Raw genomic sequence first — 21,843 nt, forward strand, 5'->3', positions numbered from 1 at the left:
ATTCTCTGCTTGACGAACACGGGCTGAGTCTCGAGGAAACGGAGGAAAGCAGACGGGCGACTCAGCGATCCGGACTCTACGTCTCGTATCTGCCGCGGACTGCGTACGGTAAGCTCTCTGTGAACGGAAAGGAAAAAGGAAGACCCATCCAGCAACTCCGAGTCCTAGACGCGCGTACGGGCAATAGCATTATTATTGTGGGCTCATCAGCCGTTTATCCGGCCTCCCTAATTCCTCTTGTCAAAAGCGCTACAGCGTGCTTCCAACCCCCCTCGCTGCCATCGACGAATGCATAATCCGTGGCACCCCAAACCCGCCGAGCCCGCGTTCGGCGAGGGCAAGGTCGTGCCCGAGACCCAAGCCTCGCTCCTCTCCAAGCTCGTATTCTCCTGGCTCGGACCTTTCCTCGCCGTCGGCTTTTCGCGCCCACTAGAGAAAGAAGGTTCGCATGCGGCCCTATCTTTGCAGATAATTTCCTCGGTATACGAGTGTCGAAACGCTGACGAGCATCGTCGTCCGAACAGATCTATGGCAGCTCCCAGCCCCGCGCCTGACACAGAATCTGACCGATCGCATCGAACGCAATTTCTACGCCCGATGCCCACCCGAACGGCGCCCCGCTTTCCTCAAAAACATGGACGAGCGTGTCGTGCGCGAAGAGGAAGGCGCGATGGTACCCGAGGACGCCTCGCCCACATCTCCAGCTGCCGCCGATGACGACGACATCGACGAGGAGAAGCGACGCATCGGTCTGTCCGAGATCACACCGGTCCCCTCCACCGTCGTATCCGGTTCTTCCAAACGGGATGCGGGCAACGAGAAGGCGATAGATGACCAGACCAACGCCTCGTCCACGCGCGAGGAGGACGCTGCGCTCGAGGGGGAGAAGAAGAGACACCGGTTTCGCCGCCGGCCCACGGGCGTAACCCCGCTCGACAAGCACGGCCAGAAGCGGTACGACGAGAACCTGCTCAAGGCACTCCTCAACACCTTCTTCTGGCGCTGGTGGGCCGGTGGCCTCCTTAAACTCTGCGGTGGTGCGTCTAACCTCCTCCGTCGCCTTCGACGTCCTTGACGTGACCCGGTGAATGCGACAGATACGCTGAACACGACCACGCCTCTGCTCAACAAACGCCTCCTCTCCTGGCTCTCGGTCTCGTTCGCGTACGCCAAGCTGTCCGATGCCGAGCGTGCCGAGGCAGGGTTGTCCAAGCCTCAAGGAATCGGGTACGGCATCGGCCTCGCCTTCGCGCTGTTCGCGATGCAGGAAGTGTCCAGTCTTGTACGTCCCCCCGGAGATTTTGACCTTCGTAATATCCGGTTTTGAAAAAAAAAAAAACCAACGCGGAACGTGTAGATGACCAACCATTACCAACTGACGACGATGACCACCGGTCTGTCGGTGCGAACTGGGGTGCGTCGCAGCTTCCTTTCCCTTGTATCCCCCCCCCCTTCCCCTTCTACGCATGTTTATACGCATCTGTCCCCAGGTCATCGGCACCATCTTCCGCAAATCGCTCCGCCTGTCAGGCCGTGCCAGGCTCGACCATTCCGTAGGCCAGATCACGACGATGATCTCCACCGACGCGACCCGGCTCGACCGCGTCTCCGCCTTCGCGCACAACCTCTGGGTCGGGCCCATCCAGATCATCATCGGCGTCGCGCTCCTCATCAACAACGTGCGCCCCGCCTTCACCTCTCCCGTCCCGTGGTCGCTGACGCTGATGGACGCGCGTGGGTTTTTTTTTAGCTAGGATACTCGGCCCTCGTCGGCCTCGGCGTCCTCCTCCTCGGCTTCCCCCTCCAATTCCTGCTCGTCCGCGTCATGTTCCAGATGCGCCGGAAGGGAGTGCAGATCACGGATAACCGTGTCCGACTTACAGGCGAGGTACGTTTCGTGCGATTTTTGCCCCTGAGGGGAAAAAAAAAATGGGAGCAAGCTTATGCTGAAAACGACGGCAGGTCTTGCAAGGCATCCGCCTCGTGAAGCAGTACGCTTGGGAAGCGTTCTACGCGCGCCAGATCGGTCATCTACGCGAGCGCGAGGTGGAGACGATCCGCCGCGTCGCGATGGCGCGCTCTCTGCTCATCGCGCTCGTCACCTTCATCCCCGTAGCCGCCGCCGTCCTCTCCTTCGTACGTCTCCCTCCCACTATCTCCAGCTGTTTTCGCGCCGGTAACCGGACCGACTTGCTACGTCGTTTAGATCACCTACGCGCTCTCCGGACACGAGCTCAACGTCGCGATCATCTTCTCCTCGCTGCAGTTCTTCAACATCATCCGCCAGCCGCTCACCTTCTTCCCCCTCGTCCTCTCCGCCGCGTCCGACGCCGTCGTCGCCCTCGGCCGCATCTCCAAGTTCCTCACCTCGGAGGAGATCGCGGAGCCGTACGCGGTCGACGACAGCCCGGACAACAAGGACGCGGTCCGCGTCGACGGCAGCTTCCGCTGGGAGACGGCGGGCAAGCCCGTCAACGCGAAGTTTAGCGGGATGAGGGGCAGGGGCCGGGGCCGGGGAGGGGCGAAGGGCGAGAGCAGGGGCGAGGCGAAGAAGAGGAAGGAGAAGGAGAAAGCCGCGAAGGAGGGGGAGGGGAGCGTGAGCACGGAGAAGGCGAAGCGGCTGGGATGGTTCAGGCGAGGCAAGGGTAAGAAGGAGGCCGTGCTGCCGACGAGCGCGAAGGACGTCGTTGAGAAGGAGGACAAGGGCAAGAAGCCGGAGGAGAAACCGTTCGAGCTCAACGACGTCAAGCTGAAGGTATCCAAGGGCGCGTTCGTGGCCGTGGTCGGTCGTGTGGGATCTGGCAAGGTTTGCTCACGTTTTGTTTTTTCTTCCTCTGAGGAACCGTGCTGACGGGTACGTGCTCGTGCGGCAGAGCTCACTCTTGCAAGCGATGATCGGCGAGATGCGCCGGACGAGCGGAAGCGTGGTATTCGGCGGCTCGGTCGCCTACGTGCCCCAGACGGCGTGGATCATGAACGCCACGCTTCGCGACAACATCACGTTCGGCCTACCCTTCGACGAGCAGAAGTACTATCGTTTTTTTTTGGCAGATCGGCTACAGAGGTCGCTGACGCCTGTCATTGACAGGTTCCGGGCGATCATCAAGGCGTGTAGCTTGGAGCACGACCTCGAAATGTTGCCCAATGGCGAGGAGACGGAGATCGGCGAGAAGGGCATCAACCTGTCCGGTGGCCAAAAGGCGCGAGTGTCGCTCGCGCGCGCGGCTTATTACAACGCGGACATCGTGCTACTCGATGATTCGCTCAGCGCGGTCGACGCATATGTCGGCAAAGCGATCCTCGAGAACTGTCTCATCAGTGGGCCGCTCGCGGACAAGACGAGGGTGCTCGTCACGCACGCTCTTCATGTGCTGGACAAGACGGACTACATCTACGTTATGGTGCGTTTCATATCAGAGACCACCGGATACGGTGCTAACGCGCCAAGGACAGGAGAACGGCATCATCGCCGAGCAAGGCACCTTCAAGGAGCTCATGAACGACAGCGTTCTTTTCTCGCGCATCATGGACGAGTACGGCAGCCAAGAGAAGGAGGCCGACGCGGACACGGCAGCGGCTGAGAAAACCATCAAGAAACCCAAGGAAGCGGCCGGCGCGGACAATCTGGAGGAGAAGAAGAAGGGCCAGGCCGGGTTGATGACGGCGGAGGAGCGCAACAAAGGCGCCGTCACGGGAGAGACGTACCGCAAGTACCTCAGGTTCGCGGGCTCCGTCATGTGGGCGCCGTACATTGCTATTTTGCTGGCGTTGGTCCAGGGTGCCGCAGGCGAGTTGTTGTACGCGGCAGATTGCTCAGCACGACGCTGAAATATGCTGTTTACAGTCGGAAACAATCTGTTCCTTGGCTTCTGGACGGGCGAAACTATACGTGGCTTCAGCCAGGGACAGTGCGTTGTTCTGGCGCTTCGCGGTTCCTTTCAAGTCCTGATGGCAGATTCTCTTCAGGTATATGGCGGTGTATGCTGGTCTTGGTATAGCACAAGCGCTGTTCCAGTTTATGGTCAGCTTCTCGTTCAGGTATAGTATTCAACCGGGCCGGTCTCATCGAAGGGGATGTTCAATAATCCTGCAGTGTGATGACGCTTTCTGCTGGCCTTCGTCTGTTCAAAGCTGCGTTGAATGGTGTCTTGCGATCGCCGACGTCGTTCTTCGACACCACTCCAATGGGTAGGCGGTTCATCACTCTTTTGGAAACCCAAATTCATGGTCACGCAGGCAGGATCATATCTCGCTTATCGAAGGATCAGGTAAGTTGCCTCGCTACTGAAGTGACGATAGGGCACTGATTCCGAAACAGGATACCTTGGGTATGGGATTATCTATAAGTGAAAGACGGTCGCACTGACGCGATCGCAGATACCGAATTGTCGATGACCGCCTTCCAGCTTTTATCGACCTTTACATCGGTATTGGGAACGGTCGCCCTGGTTTTCTATACGTAAGCAGCCAATCTTTGCGGCGAGCGCAAGTCGTTCAACATCATCGCCAGCTTCCCCTTGCTAGGCATTATATTCGCTCCTTTAGGAGTCCTGTATTACGCTGGTATGATGTGATAAAACGGGCGAACCGGAGGTCCACTGACCGCCGCCATAGCTGCGACCTACTATCGGCGTAGCTCCGTCGAGACGAAGCGACTGGACAGTCTCATGCGCTCTGCCCTTTATGCGTCATACAGCGGTATGCATTGCCTCGTTATAGAGAACTCACGCTTATATGAAACATATTCTCAGAGACTTTGACCGGTCTTTCTACCGTCAGAGCGTATCGCGAACAAGACCGGTTCACCCTCAACGCTCAGCACGGACTAGATCTTGAAAATCGAGGTACGCGACCGCGACTCTACCGGGAACCCTGGCTAATATTTAAGGTAGCATACTACATGACGATCGCCATACAACGTTGGCTCGGAGTTCGCCTCGATTTCTTCGGAAACATTTTGATTCTGGGGATCGCATTATTCGCGGCCGGGCTACGCACCAGCACGAACCCATCCAAGGTAGGCTGAGTGGCCCCGTTTGTGACATGCTTACAAATAGAATCGTAGATTGGTGTCGTCTTATCGTACTCGCTCAGCAGTGAGTTCGTTGGTGGAACAGATGCCGGGAAGATGCTGACAGTCTTTGTTCAGTAACACAGGTCTTCTGTAAGCCTTCGCCCCTCGTCACTCTGACCTTATCTGACGTTCGCGAACAGCTCAAATGGTATCGCAATATGCGCAGAACGAACAGAACATGAACGCCGTTGAGCGAGTCCTCGTGTACACCGAATTACCTTCAGAAGGAGCTCCGCATACTCCTAACGACCCGCCTCCGCAATGGCCCGAGAAGGGTGAAATCAAGTTCCGCAACGTACGACTCGCCTATAGGAAAGGACTTCCTCTGGTCTTGAAGGATGTCTCCTTCCAAGTCAAACCTGGAGAGAAGCTCGGAATTGTCGGCCGGACGGGAGCAGGAAAGTCGTCGCTTCTCCAGGTGCGCAGTCCCTCCTCGTATAATGCCGTTTCCCTCATTGTCATCGATAGGCACTATTCAGGATGGTTGAGCTGGAAGGCGGAAAGATCGAAATCGATGGCCACAACATCGCAAACATGGGCTTGGACACTTTGCGTGGGCGGCTCGCGCTTGTGCCGCAAGACAGCACGCTTTTCCTTGGAACGCTTCGCGAGAATCTGTATGTGGTATCCCGAGCACCTATTCTCGCCACCTGACCTGATGGTTGCCTGAAGGGACCCGGAAAATACGCGAACGGACGCAGAGCTTATTTCTGCACTACAACGGGCATGGTTGCTACCCAGAGAAGGCCCAGTCGATGCCACGACGGAAGCCAAGTTCGGATTGAACGCAGCTGTTAGCGATGAAGGTACGCTGCAGTCTGACTTATTCCTTATCCCTGGTGACAACCCATCATTCGGATGTTCACAGGGGGTAACTACTCTGCTGGGGAGAAGCAGCTACTAGCTTTGTGCCGGGCACTGGTCAAGAACAGCCGTATCATTGTTCTTGTGAGTAAGACATCACATTGGGTATGGATGGCTCTCATAAAGCTGCCTGAAGGACGAGGCGACGAGTAGTGTCGATGTCGAGACCGACGCGAAGCTGCAACGTACGATTCAGAGCGAATTCGCGGGTTCGACGCTTCTATGCATCGCCCACAGGCTCAACACGATTTGCTACTACGATCGTGTGTTGGTGATGGATGGAGGTCAAGTGGCCGAGTACGACACGCCGCTCAACCTGTTTGACAAGGAAGATTCCATTTTTCGATCGCTTTGCAACGAAGCCAAGTTGACTAGAGAGGACATCGTACGGATAAGGACCGGTGTCCACATGGATCCGAACCCATAGGAAAACACTGTTTAGACTTAGTGCTGCTCTATCTTACGATTCGACACGTTCACAACGCGGACGGAATTGCTGACTGTGATATCGATACGGCGGAATATACCTCAAAACGTTTATCCACACCGAGGACGTATGATATTATACACTGAGTAGATAACCGTCGTCAACGTATGTGACACATGGGGTCGAGAAGGAGGAGAAGGGCCGAAACAGTGGCGTCGCGTCATCGTCAGTCAGGTCCAATGCGATACTCTCAATGCAATGCAGACAGTCCCACTTATCAATGCCGTGGAGACGGTCCTTCGATGGTTCTGTGCATAGCAGCACGGCAGCGCAAGATTTTGTGCGTTGTTAACTTGGCCAAGCGATGTCATCACATTCGATCCTTGCTTCGCGCGAAACATGGTAGCATGCCCCGGACATCCGGCAAGTCGTCGCATTAGGTGGTCATGCGGGCTTGAAAGTTTCATCATATCGTTCAACTCATTGAGCATTCAAAGACTCGCAACATTCAGGGTGCGGAAGAGCGGGTGGGTTTCCGGTTGGCATTCTTAACGTGAAAGTCGTGGAGGTTTCGGAGTCATGGTGTCCGCCAGGCAGCGAGCATGAGAATTGTCAATCTCGTCATAGTCGCTCAGGCTAAGGTAGGATCGGATGCCATAGAAGGGGGCAATTCAACTCGGGGATGTCCTCTCTTGTGCGACACTTGTGTTGGATTGACGCGCGTTGGCGGTGCTAGTAGGCGGTGCTAGCACTCGATTGAATTTACGGCTGCAGGTAAAACTGGTAACTTATGAATCATTCTTTTGCACGCCCCAGTACGTCATGCTTGCCAAGGGAGAGAGCTTCATAGAACACCGATCTGAAGGTTGCTCACGCCACCCGGTGCACCTAATTATGGTTATATTCAAAATAACTATACTTACTGATTACCGGCCATATAGTGTAGTGGTTTATCACTCGGGATTTTGACGCTTCGCCATTGATTTCCCGTAACCCAGGTTCGAACCCTGGTATGGCCTGAACTCGGCAGGGCCAAGTGTTGTTCGCACCCTGCGCAACGGCTGATTTTTTCACTGTGCCCCGTTGCGTGCCCCATTGCATTTCCGAAGAGTCTATGCACGAACATCACGACATGGAAGGTGGTACACTGATTTTGCTTGATTGCAGCCCTTTCACCGCGTTTCCGTCCACCCTTTACGCCACCTTCTTCGAATTGATAATGTCCACGAACTCGGGTTTGAGCGAAGCGCCGCCGACGAGGAATCCGTCGACGTCCGGGAGCGTAGCTACGCGCAATCGCGTTCATGCATGAGCCGCAATTCGTGAACTGATAAGATACGCACCTAGCTCTTTGCAGTTCTTCGCGGAGACGCTGCCGCCATAGATGATGCGCGTCGACTCGGCGACGTCCTGCGACACGGCCTGTATACCACCCATTTTCCCGATCAGTATTCATCCGATCTTCCGAGGATGGGGAGATCGGGATGCATCACGCACCTTGCTCAGGTAAGCGCGGATGTCGTGATGCGTCTCCTGCGCCTGCGCGGGCGAGGCGACCTTACCGGTGCCGATCGCCCAAACGGGCTCGTACGCGATGACGATATTACTGCGAGCACACGGCGTCAGTACGACAGAGCACCGCGGTGATGATAGGGAGGGAAGATAGACAGGACTTACCTCCAGTCCTTCTCGTTAAGCAGCTTGATGACCGGTTCAAGCTGGGACTCGACGACCTTGGCGGTGACGCCCGCCTCGCGCTCCGCGAGCGACTCGCCGACGCAGAGGATGACGCTGAGACCGGCATCGACGGCCGCCTTCGTCTTCTCCGCGACGATCTCGGACGTCTCGTGGAAGAGCGTGCGACGCTCGGAGTGGCCCAGGATGACGTACGGGACACCCGCGTCGACGAGCTGCGCCGCACTACGCGTGAAAATGGAAATGAATTAGGGATCAAAGGGGGGGAGGATGAGAGGGCTGTACCTGATTTCGCCGGTGAACGCGCCGGAGGACTTGGAATAGCAGTTCTGCGCGGAGATTTTGATGCTCGGGCGGACGAGCTCAAGCAGGGATAGGAGGTAGATCGAAGGCGGCGCAATCACGACCTCTTAAAGAAGACATGCAGCGTCAGTAAACAGTGGCATCGGGCACGGAGATTGGGGCATTTGAGGCTATTGTATGCGTCGCAGACTCACCGACGGCATCATCCAGCTCGGCTTCGTTGAGCACCTTCACGATCGCCTTCTTCTGCTCCCGCGAGACCGGGTTCAGCTTGAAGTTGCCACCGACGAAGAACTTGCGAGCCATCTCGTCTTTGTATGTACGGTGAGGTTGTGGTGGTCGGAGTATACAGCAAGTTGCAAGCGCAACCGGTTCGACGCTAATCTACCCGACCTGCTCTCAATCAGCGGCGGCGAGATCGCTCGAATTATCGGCGAATTACGCGCACGTGCCCGCTCTCCATCCCGCCCGGCGATCGCCGAGAGTTCGCGCGCAGGGCGCCGTCGCCGTCGTTGCCGGCGAGCGACGAGTCCCGCCCTGCCGAGCGATGTCGATTCCAACTTCAAGGAGCCTCGTCCACGCCCCCGACGCCGACGAACGCCCAGCTACCCCTCGACCACCGACCTAATAGACAACTCAGGACGGGCTTGCGACCACCTAGACATCAGAACATAAATGCGACCCGGGACGGCGCAGTTCAGCAAATTCGGCGACGCCGTCGCGCGCTTCGCGTCGAGCTCCGCGCGCATGTCGTCCCTGGCGGGCACCGCGTCGCACCACAACGGCTATGTCTTCCTTCACAGCAGGGTACCGCCATCGAACCGGTCGTTCCCGGCCCGACCGACGTCGCCGCTACAGCGCGCGCTGACGTTGCAGCTCTTCCCCGTCGGTGTAACCGTGAACTGGGCGTGGTCCGACGGGGAGCACGGAGGACCGTGGCGCGTGCATCGCTCAAGGACGACCGTGTTAGACGGCGCGAAGGAGCCGGAGGAGGGATACTTCGCCACGGCGTTCAGCGCGCGGAACGGGGTGCTGGAGTTGCCCGAGGTGACGTTGAAGAACGTGAAATGGGTTGCGCAGGCGCTTCGAGAGCATGTTACGTCGCCAACGCCGACGGGAAAAGACACGCGGGACCCCAGAATCTACCTGTACGTCTGCACGCACGGGACGCGGGACTGTAGATGCGGCGACATGGGCGTCGCTGTCCTCCGCGGTTTGCGGGAAGAGATCTCGAAACGCGGTGTCGCTGACCGGGTGTCCGTGGCGGAGGTGGCGCATGTTGGCGGTCACAAGTGCGTTGCCACTCTCGTCCTCACCCCACAGACCCTTGTTCTGACGACCACGATCCGTAGGTACGCGGCGAATGTCCTCGTGTACCCACGAGGTGACTGGTCAGTACAGTGTCGATCATCAATTTGACTTGGTATTGATGGCCTCATCAGGCTTGCGGACGTGTCTGTGGAAGACGTCCCCGGGATCCTGAACCGCATCCTTGATAGCCCTCCACACGCGTCGCCGGACGACCCGCCATTATGTCCCCAACATTGGCGTGGGCGGATGGGGCTTGCTAAGGAGGCCCAGCTCGCGCTGTATGCTCGATATCTCCAGTCATCTAATTGACGCCGTGATCCTCGATCAAAGCGCATTGTCGAGAGTAGAGGAGAGGATTTCATCTTATGGATCCGAAACGCATGGACACAGCATAAACATCAAATAATAGCAATGTCGTCGCAATACAATAACGATACAATCCAAACGACAGTTGTGTGTAGTAAAACGAGCGCGCAAGGTTTGCAAGAATCGCAAACAGAACTTCGACCATCGCACACCGTCCCATATCAATCGTGGCTGCTCATCACCGATTTCTCCACTAGGATCGATATCTTGTCAATCTCGCCCTGCGACCGATATCCCTCCGTCAACGAATCCATACGACGCCGAAGCACGTTCGAGAAGGGTCTCTTCTTACCTGGGACTGCCTCGCCTGGCTCTCGCTCGCGAACTCGAGCTTGGACAGCCCGCGCTCGACGTCCAGGGCCGACGATGGACGCAGCATGTCAAAACGCCGGCTCGTGCGTGAGGCCGCGACGTGGCTGACACCGGTTCCGGAGGTATGCTGGCTCGTGGGCAGGTGCGAGAGGTGGATGGAGACCATGCCGTTACCGCTACCGCGTTCGCGGATGTATTCTCGGGCGTTCAAGCTGCACGCCAGGACATATCAGGTTCGGTCTGAAGCAAGGGATAAAGGGAAACGCAGGGAACGAGGCAGACCTGTAGAGGTACGAATTGAGGTACAGCTTGGAGAGCAGGAGGTAGGCCGCGATGAAGACGAAGTTGGTCGGCATTACGGCGTACTGCAGACGCAGAAAGTGAGATAATAGAGCAGAGCGTAGACGGAAGAGTGCTTCTCACGCAGATTAAACCGAAGCAAGCATCGAGGCTATGGATTGATCCGATTGGAGTATGAATACGGTATCCGGCAGTTGAACTACCTTACGCACGCTGTGAGCAGCCCTGCCACACTCTCGTTAATACCTGATGAAGTTGTAGATTAGTTGTTGAGCAATCACCTGTGTTGATAGTATACAGCATGAGCACGTTGACTAGCGAGTCCATCCTAGTGGCATAAAGGCAAGCTGAGAAGTCATGAAGAGCTGCAGGATGGAATGGAATGCGCACTTTGCGAACCCAGTCCTTATATGGGTACATGACATATAATCAGCCAGGTGGCACAGAATAAGGAGAGGTGGGGTGCGTACCTTGAGTTCCAGAGATACCATGCCAGAGTGATGGCAACCACCAAGTCTGAGGTGACACCGGCGCCGAAATTGAGGTACAGAAGGTTCTGTGCGCATTTCCAACTGAGGACTTGGGTACGACATTTGATTGGATTCATCCTTACTGCGATCTTGGATAGCCCGAGGAAAGACTGGACGCCGAATCTGAGTGAAGGGTAAGGATATGTCGCAATCGGTACGTAGCTGCAGACGTACGCCTTGACGGTGATGACTATCCATGAACATGTATAATGAATCCACGAGAGGAAGCCGTGGTGGTTGACTCACTGATACCACAAACTACCGACAACGGCATAAGCTCGATACAACAGCTACACCAAAGTAGACTCACTCAAATCAATGAGCGAGACAGCGACCTAGCGGAATGTGAGCGCAGACCGACGAGAGACATAGGTTGCGCTCACGATAACGCCAGTAATGATATAGTTGCCTTTACTCAGCCTCCACACCCTCCTCGCAAACATCGATCGGACGATGAAATCACTGATAGACTGTGCGCCAGTCAATTTGTTGTCTTGCTGGCTTCAAGGCAGTGATATGGCTTACCGTCACGGAAACATGTAGCTTGCGAGGTATATTCAGTGGATACGGGATGAGACTGCCTCATAGTTAAGCTCACCAGGATACTCCTAGCGAACGGGGATGTGTGAGGCAATCAAGAGAGGTGCATAACATCTTACCACACGGGCACCGCCAACGCCGAAAAGTTGGCGTAGTTGGTCACTAAATACCAGTACAAAACGTGCGACGTTAAGCACATGTCGAACGTGTCCAAGCCCCACAGCCCAGCGATCTGGTACCAACGGCAAGTGAATATCACGTTCAGATACGGGACGAGAACTTAGTGGAATGACTGACGAAGAGCTTGAACGATCTCCGCTCTTCCGGGTGGTTTTGTAGGAATATGAAGGTCTGCGCGCAAGTGATACCGTACAAAGCCGCTGCGCAGAGTCCGCCCACAAGGAGAGCTCCGAGAGTGTTGTCCAAATGCATCGTTGGCAGAACCATACCGGGAGCCAACTCTGACATGACTGAGACGGCGACGAGAGGGAGGTGGTAGTAAGTAGTAGCACCCCAGAAGGACTGCAAGAAAAGGCTCCGTCTGCGCTGCAGGCCCTATGGGGCGTAATTCATACAAGACTCCAAGAATACCGCGTTTGTGGGAGGGATTTGCCTCGGGGAATCCATATGACGCCGGGCTGGGCCGTCTTAGGATAGAGCCGGGGATTCGAAGGGCTTCAAGAAGGGCGGATATGAGACGTATTGTGCTGCCTGTGAGAAAGCGCCGCGAGCCAGGTTCTCCTGCGCTCACATGGCCAGCATAGATGTCCCGAATCTGACTCTTCGACTGTGTAGCGAAGCCGAGACATGCATGGATATTTTCCGTGAAGGTCGAGCTCTCCATAGAAAGGAAGTCCAGCGGGTGAAAACGTTCTGGTAACGATTGTTTCATAGGACGCGCCGAGAACAACGCAAAACGTGGATGCACCTGGATACGCAAGTAGATTGTGAGACTTTCCTCATGCTCTCGAACTCGAACAAGGTGGGCGTTTGGGAAGGTGAAGAAGCCAATCGAGGGAAAATTCCAGTGAAATGACCCGCTATCACAGCCACAGGAGGATGTCATGATTCGGCCGGCGGCCTCTTTCGGCTCACGAGCATGCTAAAGTAATCGCGCTAACAGACCACAGGGGCGAGATAGATAACAACGCACACCTATATCTTGACCTGCTGCTACGTCTACTGGGTCCACGCAACATGAAGGTCACATCGAACACGGACCCCATCTTCATCGGTACCGTCGTCCTCCTCGTTGTCGACATCCAAGGCGGCAGTGTCTCCAAGCCCGACAATCCGCGCGAGCTGCCGCACATGCCCGGAAAAGAAGAGCGCGCGGAGCGCACAAAGTCCCTCCTCGCGCGCTGTCGCGAAGCCGGCGTTTCGTGCGTCTTCGTGCAGGAGGTGCACAAGCCGTCGCTGGTCGATATCGGCCGCGAGCTCGACGGCACGGAGGACCCGCACTGCATCGAGGGCTGGCCCGAGACGGAACTCGCGGATTGGCTTCAACCGCGCGCGGATGAGTACGTGATCCGGAAAAGGCGATATTCGTGCTTCTTTGGGACGGAGTTGGATATCGTTCTGCGCGGTTATAAGGCGGACACGGTCCTTCTCGTGGTGCGTTCGTAAATTCGGTTTATGGCCTCGTTCATCTTTCATTATAAGAACCCCTCGGACTCACGCGGTTCATTTTAGGGCGGCCTTACGGACGTCTGCATCCACTACACGGCGGTTGACGCCCATCAAAGGGATTATTACTTCCGCACGATCACCGACTGTGTGGCTGGATCAACCAAACGGGCCCATGATAACGCGTTGGAGGCCATGAAATACATGCAGCGTGATGCACTGGTGACATGCGAAGCGGTCCTTCAGTGGCTTGATCGGAAAAGAACTGTGGTACAGGCCTAGCCCGTGTTAAGTTACGTCGCTTTGTGGTAGATGAAACGTTTCCTCGTGCCAATCCACAGTATAATCCGAGCTAGATTCGTCCAGTATAAGATGGTGCGTTGGCAAAAGTTACTGAACAGGGCGAGTCTTTGACATCGCGTATATCAGCCGACGTTTATCTGCTAGATGCGACTTCTAGAGAACGGTCATAGGTTGTTGCTACTATTGCAACGGGACGAAGCGTATGCTACAGGTGACGGCGTGCTGACTGCGTCGGACAAGGGATGGGTTTTGTACAACAGTTCACGATCGCCCTTGCGAACCGACTGTGCTGACTTGGCCAGACACATACCCAACTTCGTCCTTCAGGTCATCAAGCGCGGCCGTACGACCTGGATGATGCAACCTAAATCAGCAATCACGTCCGGTCAAGCGCAGCGACGACAACGCACTAATCCCGGCTTCCGTGGCTCGCTTTGCGGTATCGGAGACTGGATACTGGTCCTGGCTGTGCGCGTCTCGGCCAATGCCCTGCCTGGACTCGTTTGCTTGGGAGGAAGGGTCGAAGGATGCGCCTAAAAAGGACCATTCACGAATCATTACATCAGCGGATGCCCGCGGACGAGCCCCGAAAGGCTATAAAGCTCACCTTCCTCGGGAGCGCGCTCTCTCATCTCATTTGACCAGTTACGTGCTTTGTCTCCAATAGAGCTCACATCAATCGGCGCCTCCTGCAGAGCACCAGATGCGCCGGTCGTCGTCTCGGAAGTGTCGTCACCGTAAGAGGGCAACTGCCTGCCCGCGTAGCCCATGTTCCCCTCGTTTGCTTGCGACATGGCTTAGGATTGCAGACGACTTGAGTCAGAAATTTTGAGCGATGGTACGGTGATGGTGAAAGTTGAAGCCCGAAGGGGTGCGTAGCCAAAAGTGCTTAACACATGACGTCATGGCATGCTCCAAGACGGAGGTCCAGCTGCAGTGGGGGTTCACTTGTGGAGTTTCCGACGAAAAGAGACTAGCACGATATCATACAACAAGCGCTGACCCTAAAGACAGGGAAGAGAACATGCGGAGGAGATTTATTGCAGACAAACGGCCTTCTTCAGGATCGCCCTGATCCCCCGCTTGCCCTTGGTCATCTTCGTTTTGCCATCCCCATCCGTGGAGATACCGCCGAGCGTCGACGTGTCCCAATTCGACTTCTCCTTGACTTTTTCGTCGGCCGACTCCGCCGACGCACTCGTGAAGCTCGCGGGCGCAAGCGTGGGAGCGATCGCCACCACGGCGTACTCTGCTAAAGACAAGCCTGCCGAGTCGTTCGTGGCGAGATTAGGGATCTGCAACGCGTGGCGTCAATACCTTCCCAAGCATCCGAGAATGCATAGCACGCACCTCTTGTATGGGGTTGACGACGTCCGACCCGCCAATGCTCTGCACGGGTGCCCATACGCCCACTTTGTTGTTCACGAGGATCGTCCAGGCGGCTTGCTGAAGCGACGTATCGTTCAATCGTTCGCCGGCATAAGCTTGGAGCTTCATATACCACTATAAACAGTCCTGAGCATGCTAAGCGCAAGCAATCGAGTATCATGCATACCTGGGTGAAACCCCCACTGTTGAAGTTCTGGCCGTACTTGGCGATCTTGCTGTGCCGCTCAGTCAGAAGGAGACCACCGGTACGTGAGCACAATCGCTTACTCTGCAGCAGATGCGTTGTAGTAGCGACAAAAGTCAACCCAGACGGCGTCGAACTTGGGCACTTGGTCGCCGATGAGGTCCATCAGCTCAATGAGCATTTCTCCGCCCCTACCTCCATTGGTCGGTATGCATGACAAGTCAGAACAAAAGTGGGAATGCTAACCCGAATACCATCGACAAGTGGTACCTGGGTCACATTGCGTTACTCTCGATCTACCGCTAAGACTCCGGAGAATACACTCACGTTGCGGTGAGCGAGCCACCGAGCGGGGTGAGATGAGCAGTGGCAGGGTCCCACCCGACAGCAGCCGTGTATCCTTGGAATAGTCCGTATTGAAAGCCTGCAATATCATTCTGTTGACTGGATGGTCAGTTCCGTACTGAACCGTCAAACGAGCGCACTCGCCATCCCAGTCTTCATCCGGTCCAGCCACTTGGCGTCGTTCGTGCGCTCCCACTTGACGAACCAATTCCCGCACAGCGCCGTCCAGTCCGGGCCTATGCGCAGCCGCCCGGGCGTCGTGAACGGGAAGCCGGTGTCGACCTTGCGCAGAGGTTCCCAGGTGACGACGGTCTGATCGGCCTGGAGCGAGAAGTCCATGAGGTCGCCGATGAGCTCGTCTGTCGTGAGATAGTAAAACGGGCGCTTGAGCGTCGAGGCGGACATGCGCGTCTCCTTGGCACCGTCGCCCCATTGCGTGACATGGTGACGAGAACCTGGGTTGAAGGGAACATCAGAGAGGTGAACGGAAGAGGATAGGTGACAATCACCTAGACCAGCGAAGGGGCCGATGTGGTGGAAGTCGACCTCGGAGAGGTGGCGCGTCATTGCGTGCGCGAGCTTGAAGACGTCTGCGCGGCCGGTACGGAGGAAAGACATCCATAGCCACAGATCGGTGCCCAGCTCCGCATTGTCCCAAGCCTACGTCCAGACATATCGATTATCTGTTCTTCAACGCGCCTCGGGAAAATGCAACGTACATAGCCCCCGACATCGTACCTCCACACGTGTCGCGTCTGATCATACGTGTGCATGACGTCGCCGTAATTCCAGAAGCCGTACCACTGCCTCTGCTCGACTTCTTGGACGTAAAAGTCCAAGAGAGCTGACTTGCGCGCTTCGACGGCGGCGAGGGTGGCATTAGACGTGTCAGGCACATTCCAGCGTCCACCGAAGAGATGCATCGAGGCGTAGAACTCAGGCGATGCTACGAGCTGGGTGGTTGCGACCTGTGCATTTCACAGCCTCATGAGTCTAGCGTTCGATGGACAAGCTAGAAGAGCTGACGTTGTCCTTGCCGAGGGTCGCCACACTGTCCCTGCTGGGAACTGCTGGTAGGATTTGCAGCGTCACTTCGTACGAACGTCCAACGCCCGTCGGGTTAGGGTCTGGATCGCCCACATCCTCTGTGGTCCGCATTTATCAGCCAAGCATCAAAAGGTTCGGCTACGAGCATCCCACCGTACGTCAGGTCCAGGCCATGAGCAACGGTGTCGTAGCTCCTCATGTCCATAGCCGGCGCCTTCGGCGAGTACGCCCACAGCGTAACTGTCGCATCGTCCGTGTTCCCAGTCCCCCCGTTATTCTGCGAGTCACCGCCCGCGCTGCGAACGTCGATGCTCCTGGGAGCGCCCTGCCAGAAGTCCTTGAAGGCGAAGAGCACGCCGCCCGCCGACGCGCCACCAAGGAACCCGACGCCCGACGCACGCGTGCCGGACGCGGCGGCGGAGTTGCCCGTGGGCGACGAGAGGAACGTCACTTTCCGGCCTGCGTTCGTCCTGGGATATCGCGGCTTTCCGTCAGCATGCGTGCTCGGAGACGACCTTCTGGAGGTGGGAGGAAAGACCTGCCTCTTGGAAATCTCGAAGTGTTCGCTGCTCAGTTGATCCAAGCTGAAGTCGGCCCATACCGGGAGCATACCGACCTCGTTCTGCACTGTCGCGGGCCACGTCGACGAGTCGGGTACAGGCTGACCATTGAACTGCGGTGCGAGCACGGCGGCGGTGGCGTCGACGCGCAGGCCGGAGAGGACGCGGACAGGCTCGGCGAAGAGCCCTCCGGTGGCGGTGGAAAAGAGAACGTGGCGCGAGTAGAGCGGGTCGGAGAGCGGCACGGCGAATTGGAGGCCCTGAATGCGAAGGAAGGTGATGAGAGATGCTAAACGAGGCGGAAGAAGAAGCGAAAAGTACGGACTATGCCTTTGATGAAGTCTGCGTTCTGGTCGCCGTCGTAAATGAAGAAATGGACGAGGCGCACGGCGGTGGATCCTGCGGTAACGTAGAAGCGGGAAATGAAGGGAAGGAATGCTTTGTGTCCTCCTCCAGAGTACTTTCCGGTGATCTAAAGCAGGGAATCGTCAGACTGAACATCGAAAATCGCAGTTCCTTGTGAAGCTGACCTTGATTACAGCTCGCACAGGCCCGTCTTGTTCCACCGTCACAGCTTCGATATTCCCGGTTAATGCTTGAACAGACGGTTTCGACCCCGCAAGTTCGGGCTCATCTGGCGCACTCTGGACATGAGCGACGAGCGTCCCCGAGTGGGCTTTTTGAGACGAGGAGAGGGCGAGTGTTTGTATCAGGGTGGAGCCGTGTTTGTTGAAGGTAGCTAGGAAAGAGAACAGCACCGGTCAGTGGACAAGCCTATCGGCAGTGATATGCTCGGCACACCTGTGAATGATCCAGCGGTAACTGTGATAGTCGAGCCAGTCTGCTTGACGCTGACAGGGTCAGCTGGCTCCGTGGGTGTTCCCGGCGCAACGTGAACGGAGTCCGTCAGCCCAGAGTCGGCTGCAAGCGCATGTCCGGTCCACTTCAGCGACCCGTCGGGCCAGTATGCGAGCGGCCAGCTCTGCAGCGGTATCCCTCCCGAAGAGGTCGTCGCTGCTAACGCGGTCGTGCGGTCAATCTCGCCCTGCGACCACGGGAGGCCAAACGCCGTCCCAGCGGGCGTACTGGATGGAGCAGATCCATCGAGCCAGTGAAGGTCGACGCCTTCGTCTGCGCGACGCGTGGGTCCCGCGCAACTGTGGCGGAGCATGTGGTGTCTTGAACTTGGCTGATCGGACTCCGAGAGGGTCGAATGTGGACGCATATATTCGACGCGCTCCTCTTATGTGTCGAGCGGAAGTGGGATGCTTCTCAGTCTCGGCTTCAAAACGCGAATGCATGGGAGTGGCCCCTCGATAAGTCTGCCATCGAAGGCGCGTACCCGCGTGCTGTACTCTGAGCAGAGTAAGAGCGGGAAGCGTGATCAGCCGCCGTGATGGCATAGGTCAGACGGGGCGGTGGTGGTATTACACACATGTAGGCGGGCCGCGGGCGCGTCGGCGCGTCTTCTTCGGTGCTCGGTCAGGTGTGCGCCAAGAAGAAGAGAAGACCGTTGCGCGATTGATATATTCTGCAGAGTCTGTATAGGGCTCGAAGCGGCTTTGGTATCAGCAGTGAGGTGGAACGAGCGCCATCCACGTCCAAGGTCGCGTCAGATAGATGGTGAGCGCTTCCGTGCAATAGCTCGCGGTGCGGGATAACGTCGGGGCCGCGCGGCCCGACTAGATGTAACATTTGAGGCAGGCCAGGTGGCTCGACGTCGGGCGTAAGTTCTTCATCGAAGCTCATGAGCAAAACCGTTGGCCAGTACATCTATGTATTGTCTCCAGGCCAGCCAAGGATCGAGGTTGAGAGCAAACGGTGGTGTCACCTTCATGCCGTCACCGCGCTCGTCACCAAGCGTGACGCGGGCCGAAACATTCCTTGCTTCCCTCCATGACCATCGCGGTAGCACTCAATGATAAGGCTTTCACATCCCAAATCACCGACTCGTTCTGCTCACCAAGAGCGACGGGGACGCCCATGAGAATATTCGGCTGATCCACATCGCGAAAACTCTTGTTCTTTTTGCGCGCACCCGACCAGTTGACGCTGGCCTCGAAGGTCGCTCCGACTGGAGCACAAACTGCAATGCATCACCAGTGGCTCTGGCTTGTTATATCTGTAGCGTCTTTAGGACGAGCTACGCCCCTGGAACCCGCCCGGGGACACAACTCGGGGCCGCCCAAGCCGGACTGCAGCTTCGTGCTGAATTATTGGGCGTTCGACCGTACGCACTCACAGAATATCACTCTTCGGTTCCCCCTTTGACGCATCTTCTGCAGTATGCCCCCTTCTAGACCCCAAAGTCAAGCCATTCGTGCTCCAATGGGACGAAGAGACACCACCCACAGTCACGACCACCAATTACCGCATCTCCATCTCTAAACCTCTGATGAAGGACCCAACGCTCCCCGCGCACGAGCAATGCCCAGAGGGGACGTGGATATGCAAAACTGGTGAGTCCTGTTATCCCCGATGGACGCATATATGCACCCATATGCCGACGGACGTTCGAGTTTTCAGTGACGAACCGGCGGCCAGACCACCGTTCGGAGCCACCACGGATCGTTCAGATCATACCTGTCGCGGGCACGCTCGCGCTGCACCCAGACCACGACCATGATGACGTAGGAAACGCGAAGCATTTCACCAGTCTGAACGTAACGGTATCGAAGCACGCCTCTGGCTCGGAAGACGCTGAACGTGGTACGCCCGCCCGCCTTGTCAAGCTCTCCGAGCCATATCTAATCGAAGCGTCAGGCACGCTCGCGATGACGTTTCATGGCGGGCTGTACGTTACCCGTCCTCAGCGCGCGCGCTTCTCCCTGATCTGCGACCCCTCCGCGGAGGGCATCATTCCTAACTTCCTCTCCGTCACCGAGAAAGTAGGGGACGTAACAACGCACGATTTCAGCTGGAAAACGAAGCACGCCTGTGGGAAGCGCCTCGAGAGCGCCACGAGCACCCTGAACGCACCCCCGTCGCCGACACAGGCGGAAGGAGATGAGGAGAAAGCGGGAGAAGGCGAAGAGCGGCCGATATACGATCCCGATCCGCAGGCACAACCTCCCCATCTCCCCCTGGGGAACTGGATACCGACCGCGGCCAGCGTACTTTTCTGCATGGCGTTTGCGGCGTACGCGTCCTCACGTATTCCTCTGGGAGCCAAGATGCGCATACGGAACGCGCTTGGGACATTCGCGGTACCGAGCCTGTCCTCCTCGGTCGTGCGAGGGCAGAGATGGATAGCTGCTCGGCCGTGGACACGAAATCTAAGGTGGAACGAAGACGATACCGTCTATCTGATTCTCGACGACGAGCTTGAGGACGAGGAACCGGATGTCGTCGTCTGGGGGGAAGAAGGCGATGGCGGGGAGGAGATCCCGTTAACGCCGAGCCCAAGAAAAGCTGGCTTTGGCGAGGTAGGTTATGGGGCCACGAGACCTTGGAGATGAGGAGTAAACTGTCTGGGCAGAGGTAGTGCGTCTCAATTCATTTGTTTCCACCTGCGATGAAGTTCGAGCCAGTTATGCCTCGTTTGTTACCCGGTTTGCTTCCGCTGGTGTGCAACAACCCTTCGCCGATTGGCCCAGAGCGATACCACCACATGACGTCATCCTGTCCGAAAGCTACATCTTTGTTGCCTCTCCGCCTTCTTGCTGATAACATGGTGGACTCGAAGCTAGGGCTTGAGTACTTAAGCACCCATAGGAGATGTTCGCTCATCGCTTGACTCGTTCAGTTCCCAGCTTTGCAAGGATCGCTGCGACCACCACTCGTTCGATTCGAAGTGTCCATTCAACCCAGAAACTAGTGTTACCGACACGGAAGGCGATGAAGAATCTTACGGCCGCCATCAAGGAGGACCATGACGAAATGTATGAATACCACGCCCTCTATCAGAAGGCCAGGGAGAGCGGGAACGTCGACGCACAGGAGCGGTGAGTGCCTCTCGTAAATCCTCGCGTCGCTGTGTTTAACGCAAATCATGTCGTACAGATGGGCGCGTCAACTGATCTGGGAAATCGCTCGACACGCGGTGGGCGAGGAGATCATCGTCTATCCGCTCATGGAGGCCAAACTCGGCCAGAAGGGCATCGAGCTCGCGGACCATGACAGGAGAGAGCACCAGGTCGTGAAGATCTTGCTCAGCAAGCTTGAGGGCTTGACCCCAGGTAGGTAAACCGCACGTGTCGTTCCACCCGTAGACATCACATTTCTGGCGCAAAGGTTCCGAGGAGTACGACTAGACCGTGACCCGAGTCATGGAGCACCTGAAGCCTCACAACGATGACGAGGTGGGTGGCTAGCGATGTCAATCCCTTCTGAATCAGTTCGTCAAGACGTGATGCCTAGGAGAAAACCGATTTGCCGATGCTCGAACCCGTGCTCGGCGAGGCCGCAAGTCAAGACGCAGCATCCCAATTCAGCCGCACGAAGAAGTTTGTGCCCACGCGCGCCCATCCATCGGCACCAAACAGGCCACCGTACGAGATACTCGTCGGATTTCTCGCCATGCCGGTAGGCCCTCTGCAATCTCTCGCCGGTTCCTGCTCTGACAATAGTCCTCGAATGGTCAGTTGGACAAGCTGCAGGATTTGTTTGCCAAGTTCCCGACGGAGGAAATGAAGTCGAATGCGAAGGAGGAGCTTGGAGGATAGTGG

At 56.7% G+C, this 21,843-nt stretch overlaps 9 protein-coding genes and 1 non-coding gene across 10 annotated transcripts; 6 read left to right on the top strand and 4 right to left on the bottom strand.

Annotated features, from left to right (window-relative positions):
• Positions 1-288: 288 nt before the first annotated feature.
• On the top strand, positions 289-6,463 carry PUNSTDRAFT_145960 (multidrug resistance-associated ABC transporter; the record flags this gene model as incomplete). The annotated part of the gene is made up of 28 exons (XM_007387347.1): positions 289-442; positions 525-1,037; positions 1,098-1,282; positions 1,358-1,414; positions 1,491-1,679; positions 1,751-1,888; positions 1,963-2,136; positions 2,207-2,806; positions 2,874-3,028; positions 3,089-3,401; positions 3,454-3,787; positions 3,845-3,908; positions 3,967-4,038; positions 4,094-4,188; positions 4,237-4,268; positions 4,319-4,328; positions 4,378-4,459; positions 4,511-4,563; positions 4,615-4,698; positions 4,752-4,844; positions 4,893-5,017; positions 5,066-5,096; positions 5,150-5,164; positions 5,215-5,492; positions 5,543-5,691; positions 5,747-5,880; positions 5,943-6,022; positions 6,075-6,463. The coding sequence occupies 28 exons, from the start codon at positions 289-291 to the stop codon at positions 6,363-6,365; spliced, it is 4,500 nt and encodes a 1,499-aa protein (XP_007387409.1). The 3' UTR covers positions 6,366-6,463.
• An 833-nt stretch (positions 6,464-7,296) lies between these two features.
• PUNSTDRAFT_t91 lies at positions 7,297-7,384 on the top strand. Its single transcript has one exon. It is a non-coding gene; the product is annotated as a tRNA-Gln (tRNA).
• A 25-nt stretch (positions 7,385-7,409) lies between these two features.
• PUNSTDRAFT_54954 (triose phosphate isomerase) lies at positions 7,410-8,697 on the bottom strand. The gene is made up of 6 exons (XM_007387348.1): positions 8,558-8,697; positions 8,346-8,469; positions 8,043-8,285; positions 7,863-7,971; positions 7,709-7,787; positions 7,410-7,651 (listed from the first exon to the last, which is right to left on the bottom strand). Exons 1-6 carry the CDS (start codon positions 8,667-8,669, stop codon positions 7,560-7,562), a joined length of 759 nt encoding a protein of 252 aa, XP_007387410.1. The 5' UTR covers positions 8,670-8,697; the 3' UTR covers positions 7,410-7,559.
• A 413-nt stretch (positions 8,698-9,110) lies between these two features.
• On the top strand, positions 9,111-9,983 carry PUNSTDRAFT_74336 (uncharacterized protein; the record flags this gene model as incomplete). The annotated part of the gene is made up of 3 exons (XM_007387349.1): positions 9,111-9,655; positions 9,716-9,754; positions 9,806-9,983. The coding sequence occupies 3 exons, from the start codon at positions 9,111-9,113 to the stop codon at positions 9,981-9,983; spliced, it is 762 nt and encodes a 253-aa protein (XP_007387411.1).
• Positions 9,984-10,201: 218 nt separating this feature from the next.
• Positions 10,202-12,154, bottom strand: PUNSTDRAFT_137699 (uncharacterized protein; the record flags this gene model as incomplete). Its single annotated transcript, XM_007387350.1, has 17 exons — positions 10,202-10,261; positions 10,333-10,564; positions 10,635-10,717; positions 10,776-10,803; positions 10,865-10,877; positions 10,934-10,980; positions 11,043-11,057; positions 11,123-11,208; positions 11,266-11,305; positions 11,357-11,372; positions 11,429-11,440; positions 11,493-11,517; positions 11,566-11,652; positions 11,708-11,725; positions 11,781-11,790; positions 11,842-11,954; positions 12,020-12,154. The coding sequence occupies 17 exons, from the start codon at positions 12,152-12,154 to the stop codon at positions 10,202-10,204; spliced, it is 1,020 nt and encodes a 339-aa protein (XP_007387412.1).
• A 759-nt stretch (positions 12,155-12,913) lies between these two features.
• On the top strand, positions 12,914-13,707 carry PUNSTDRAFT_145964 (isochorismatase hydrolase). Its single transcript, XM_007387351.1, has 2 exons — positions 12,914-13,336; positions 13,415-13,707. Exons 1-2 carry the CDS (start codon positions 12,920-12,922, stop codon positions 13,628-13,630), a joined length of 633 nt encoding a protein of 210 aa, XP_007387413.1. The 5' UTR covers positions 12,914-12,919; the 3' UTR covers positions 13,631-13,707.
• Positions 13,708-13,912: 205 nt separating this feature from the next.
• PUNSTDRAFT_137701 (uncharacterized protein) lies at positions 13,913-14,445 on the bottom strand (the record flags this gene model as incomplete). The annotated part of the gene is made up of 3 exons (XM_007387352.1): positions 13,913-14,001; positions 14,062-14,184; positions 14,259-14,445. 3 exons carry the CDS (start codon positions 14,443-14,445, stop codon positions 13,913-13,915), a joined length of 399 nt encoding a protein of 132 aa, XP_007387414.1.
• A 243-nt stretch (positions 14,446-14,688) lies between these two features.
• PUNSTDRAFT_107299 (uncharacterized protein) lies at positions 14,689-18,810 on the bottom strand (the record flags this gene model as incomplete). The annotated part of the gene is made up of 16 exons (XM_007387353.1): positions 18,612-18,810; positions 17,978-18,532; positions 17,707-17,915; positions 17,502-17,648; positions 17,155-17,436; positions 16,770-17,100; positions 16,596-16,714; positions 16,289-16,537; positions 16,079-16,229; positions 15,702-16,024; positions 15,552-15,661; positions 15,471-15,494; positions 15,308-15,415; positions 15,207-15,255; positions 15,002-15,154; positions 14,689-14,946 (listed from the first exon to the last, which is right to left on the bottom strand). Exons 2-16 carry the CDS (start codon positions 18,399-18,401, stop codon positions 14,689-14,691), a joined length of 2,937 nt encoding a protein of 978 aa, XP_007387415.1. The 5' UTR covers positions 18,402-18,532; positions 18,612-18,810.
• Positions 18,811-19,460: 650 nt separating this feature from the next.
• On the top strand, positions 19,461-19,770 carry PUNSTDRAFT_35083 (uncharacterized protein; the record flags this gene model as incomplete). The annotated part of the gene is made up of 2 exons (XM_007387354.1): positions 19,461-19,635; positions 19,703-19,770. Coding segments are annotated over 2 exons (243 nt in total), but the record flags the coding sequence as incomplete, so codon positions are not given.
• Positions 19,771-21,013: 1,243 nt separating this feature from the next.
• On the top strand, positions 21,014-21,840 carry PUNSTDRAFT_115984 (uncharacterized protein; the record flags this gene model as incomplete). Its single annotated transcript, XM_007387355.1, has 5 exons — positions 21,014-21,120; positions 21,179-21,354; positions 21,443-21,477; positions 21,536-21,700; positions 21,760-21,840. The coding sequence occupies 5 exons, from the start codon at positions 21,014-21,016 to the stop codon at positions 21,838-21,840; spliced, it is 564 nt and encodes a 187-aa protein (XP_007387417.1).
• Positions 21,841-21,843: the final 3 nt, after the last annotated feature.

This window comes from Punctularia strigosozonata (genome assembly GCF_000264995.1).
Source record: "Punctularia strigosozonata HHB-11173 SS5 unplaced genomic scaffold PUNSTscaffold_13, whole genome shotgun sequence".
NCBI classification, from domain to species: Eukaryota; Fungi; Basidiomycota; class Agaricomycetes; order Corticiales; family Punctulariaceae; genus Punctularia; species Punctularia strigosozonata.

Coding starts and splice junctions, on each gene's coding strand:
- PUNSTDRAFT_54954 (XM_007387348.1), bottom strand. CDS start 8,669: ATGGCTCGCAAGTTCTTCGTCGGTGGCAACTTCAAGCTGAACCCGGTC. Junction 8,470..8,557: donor CGAGCTGGATGATGCCGTCG/GTGAGTCTGCGA, acceptor GTCTTCTTTAAG/AGGTCGTGATTGCGCCGCCT. Junction 7,788..7,862: donor TCCGCGCTTACCTGAGCAAG/GTGCGTGATGCA, acceptor GGTGGTATACAG/GCCGTGTCGCAGGACGTCGC.
- PUNSTDRAFT_145964 (XM_007387351.1), top strand. CDS start 12,920: ATGAAGGTCACATCGAACACGGACCCCATCTTCATCGGTACCGTCGTC. Junction 13,337..13,414: donor CGGACACGGTCCTTCTCGTG/GTGCGTTCGTAA, acceptor GGTTCATTTTAG/GGCGGCCTTACGGACGTCTG.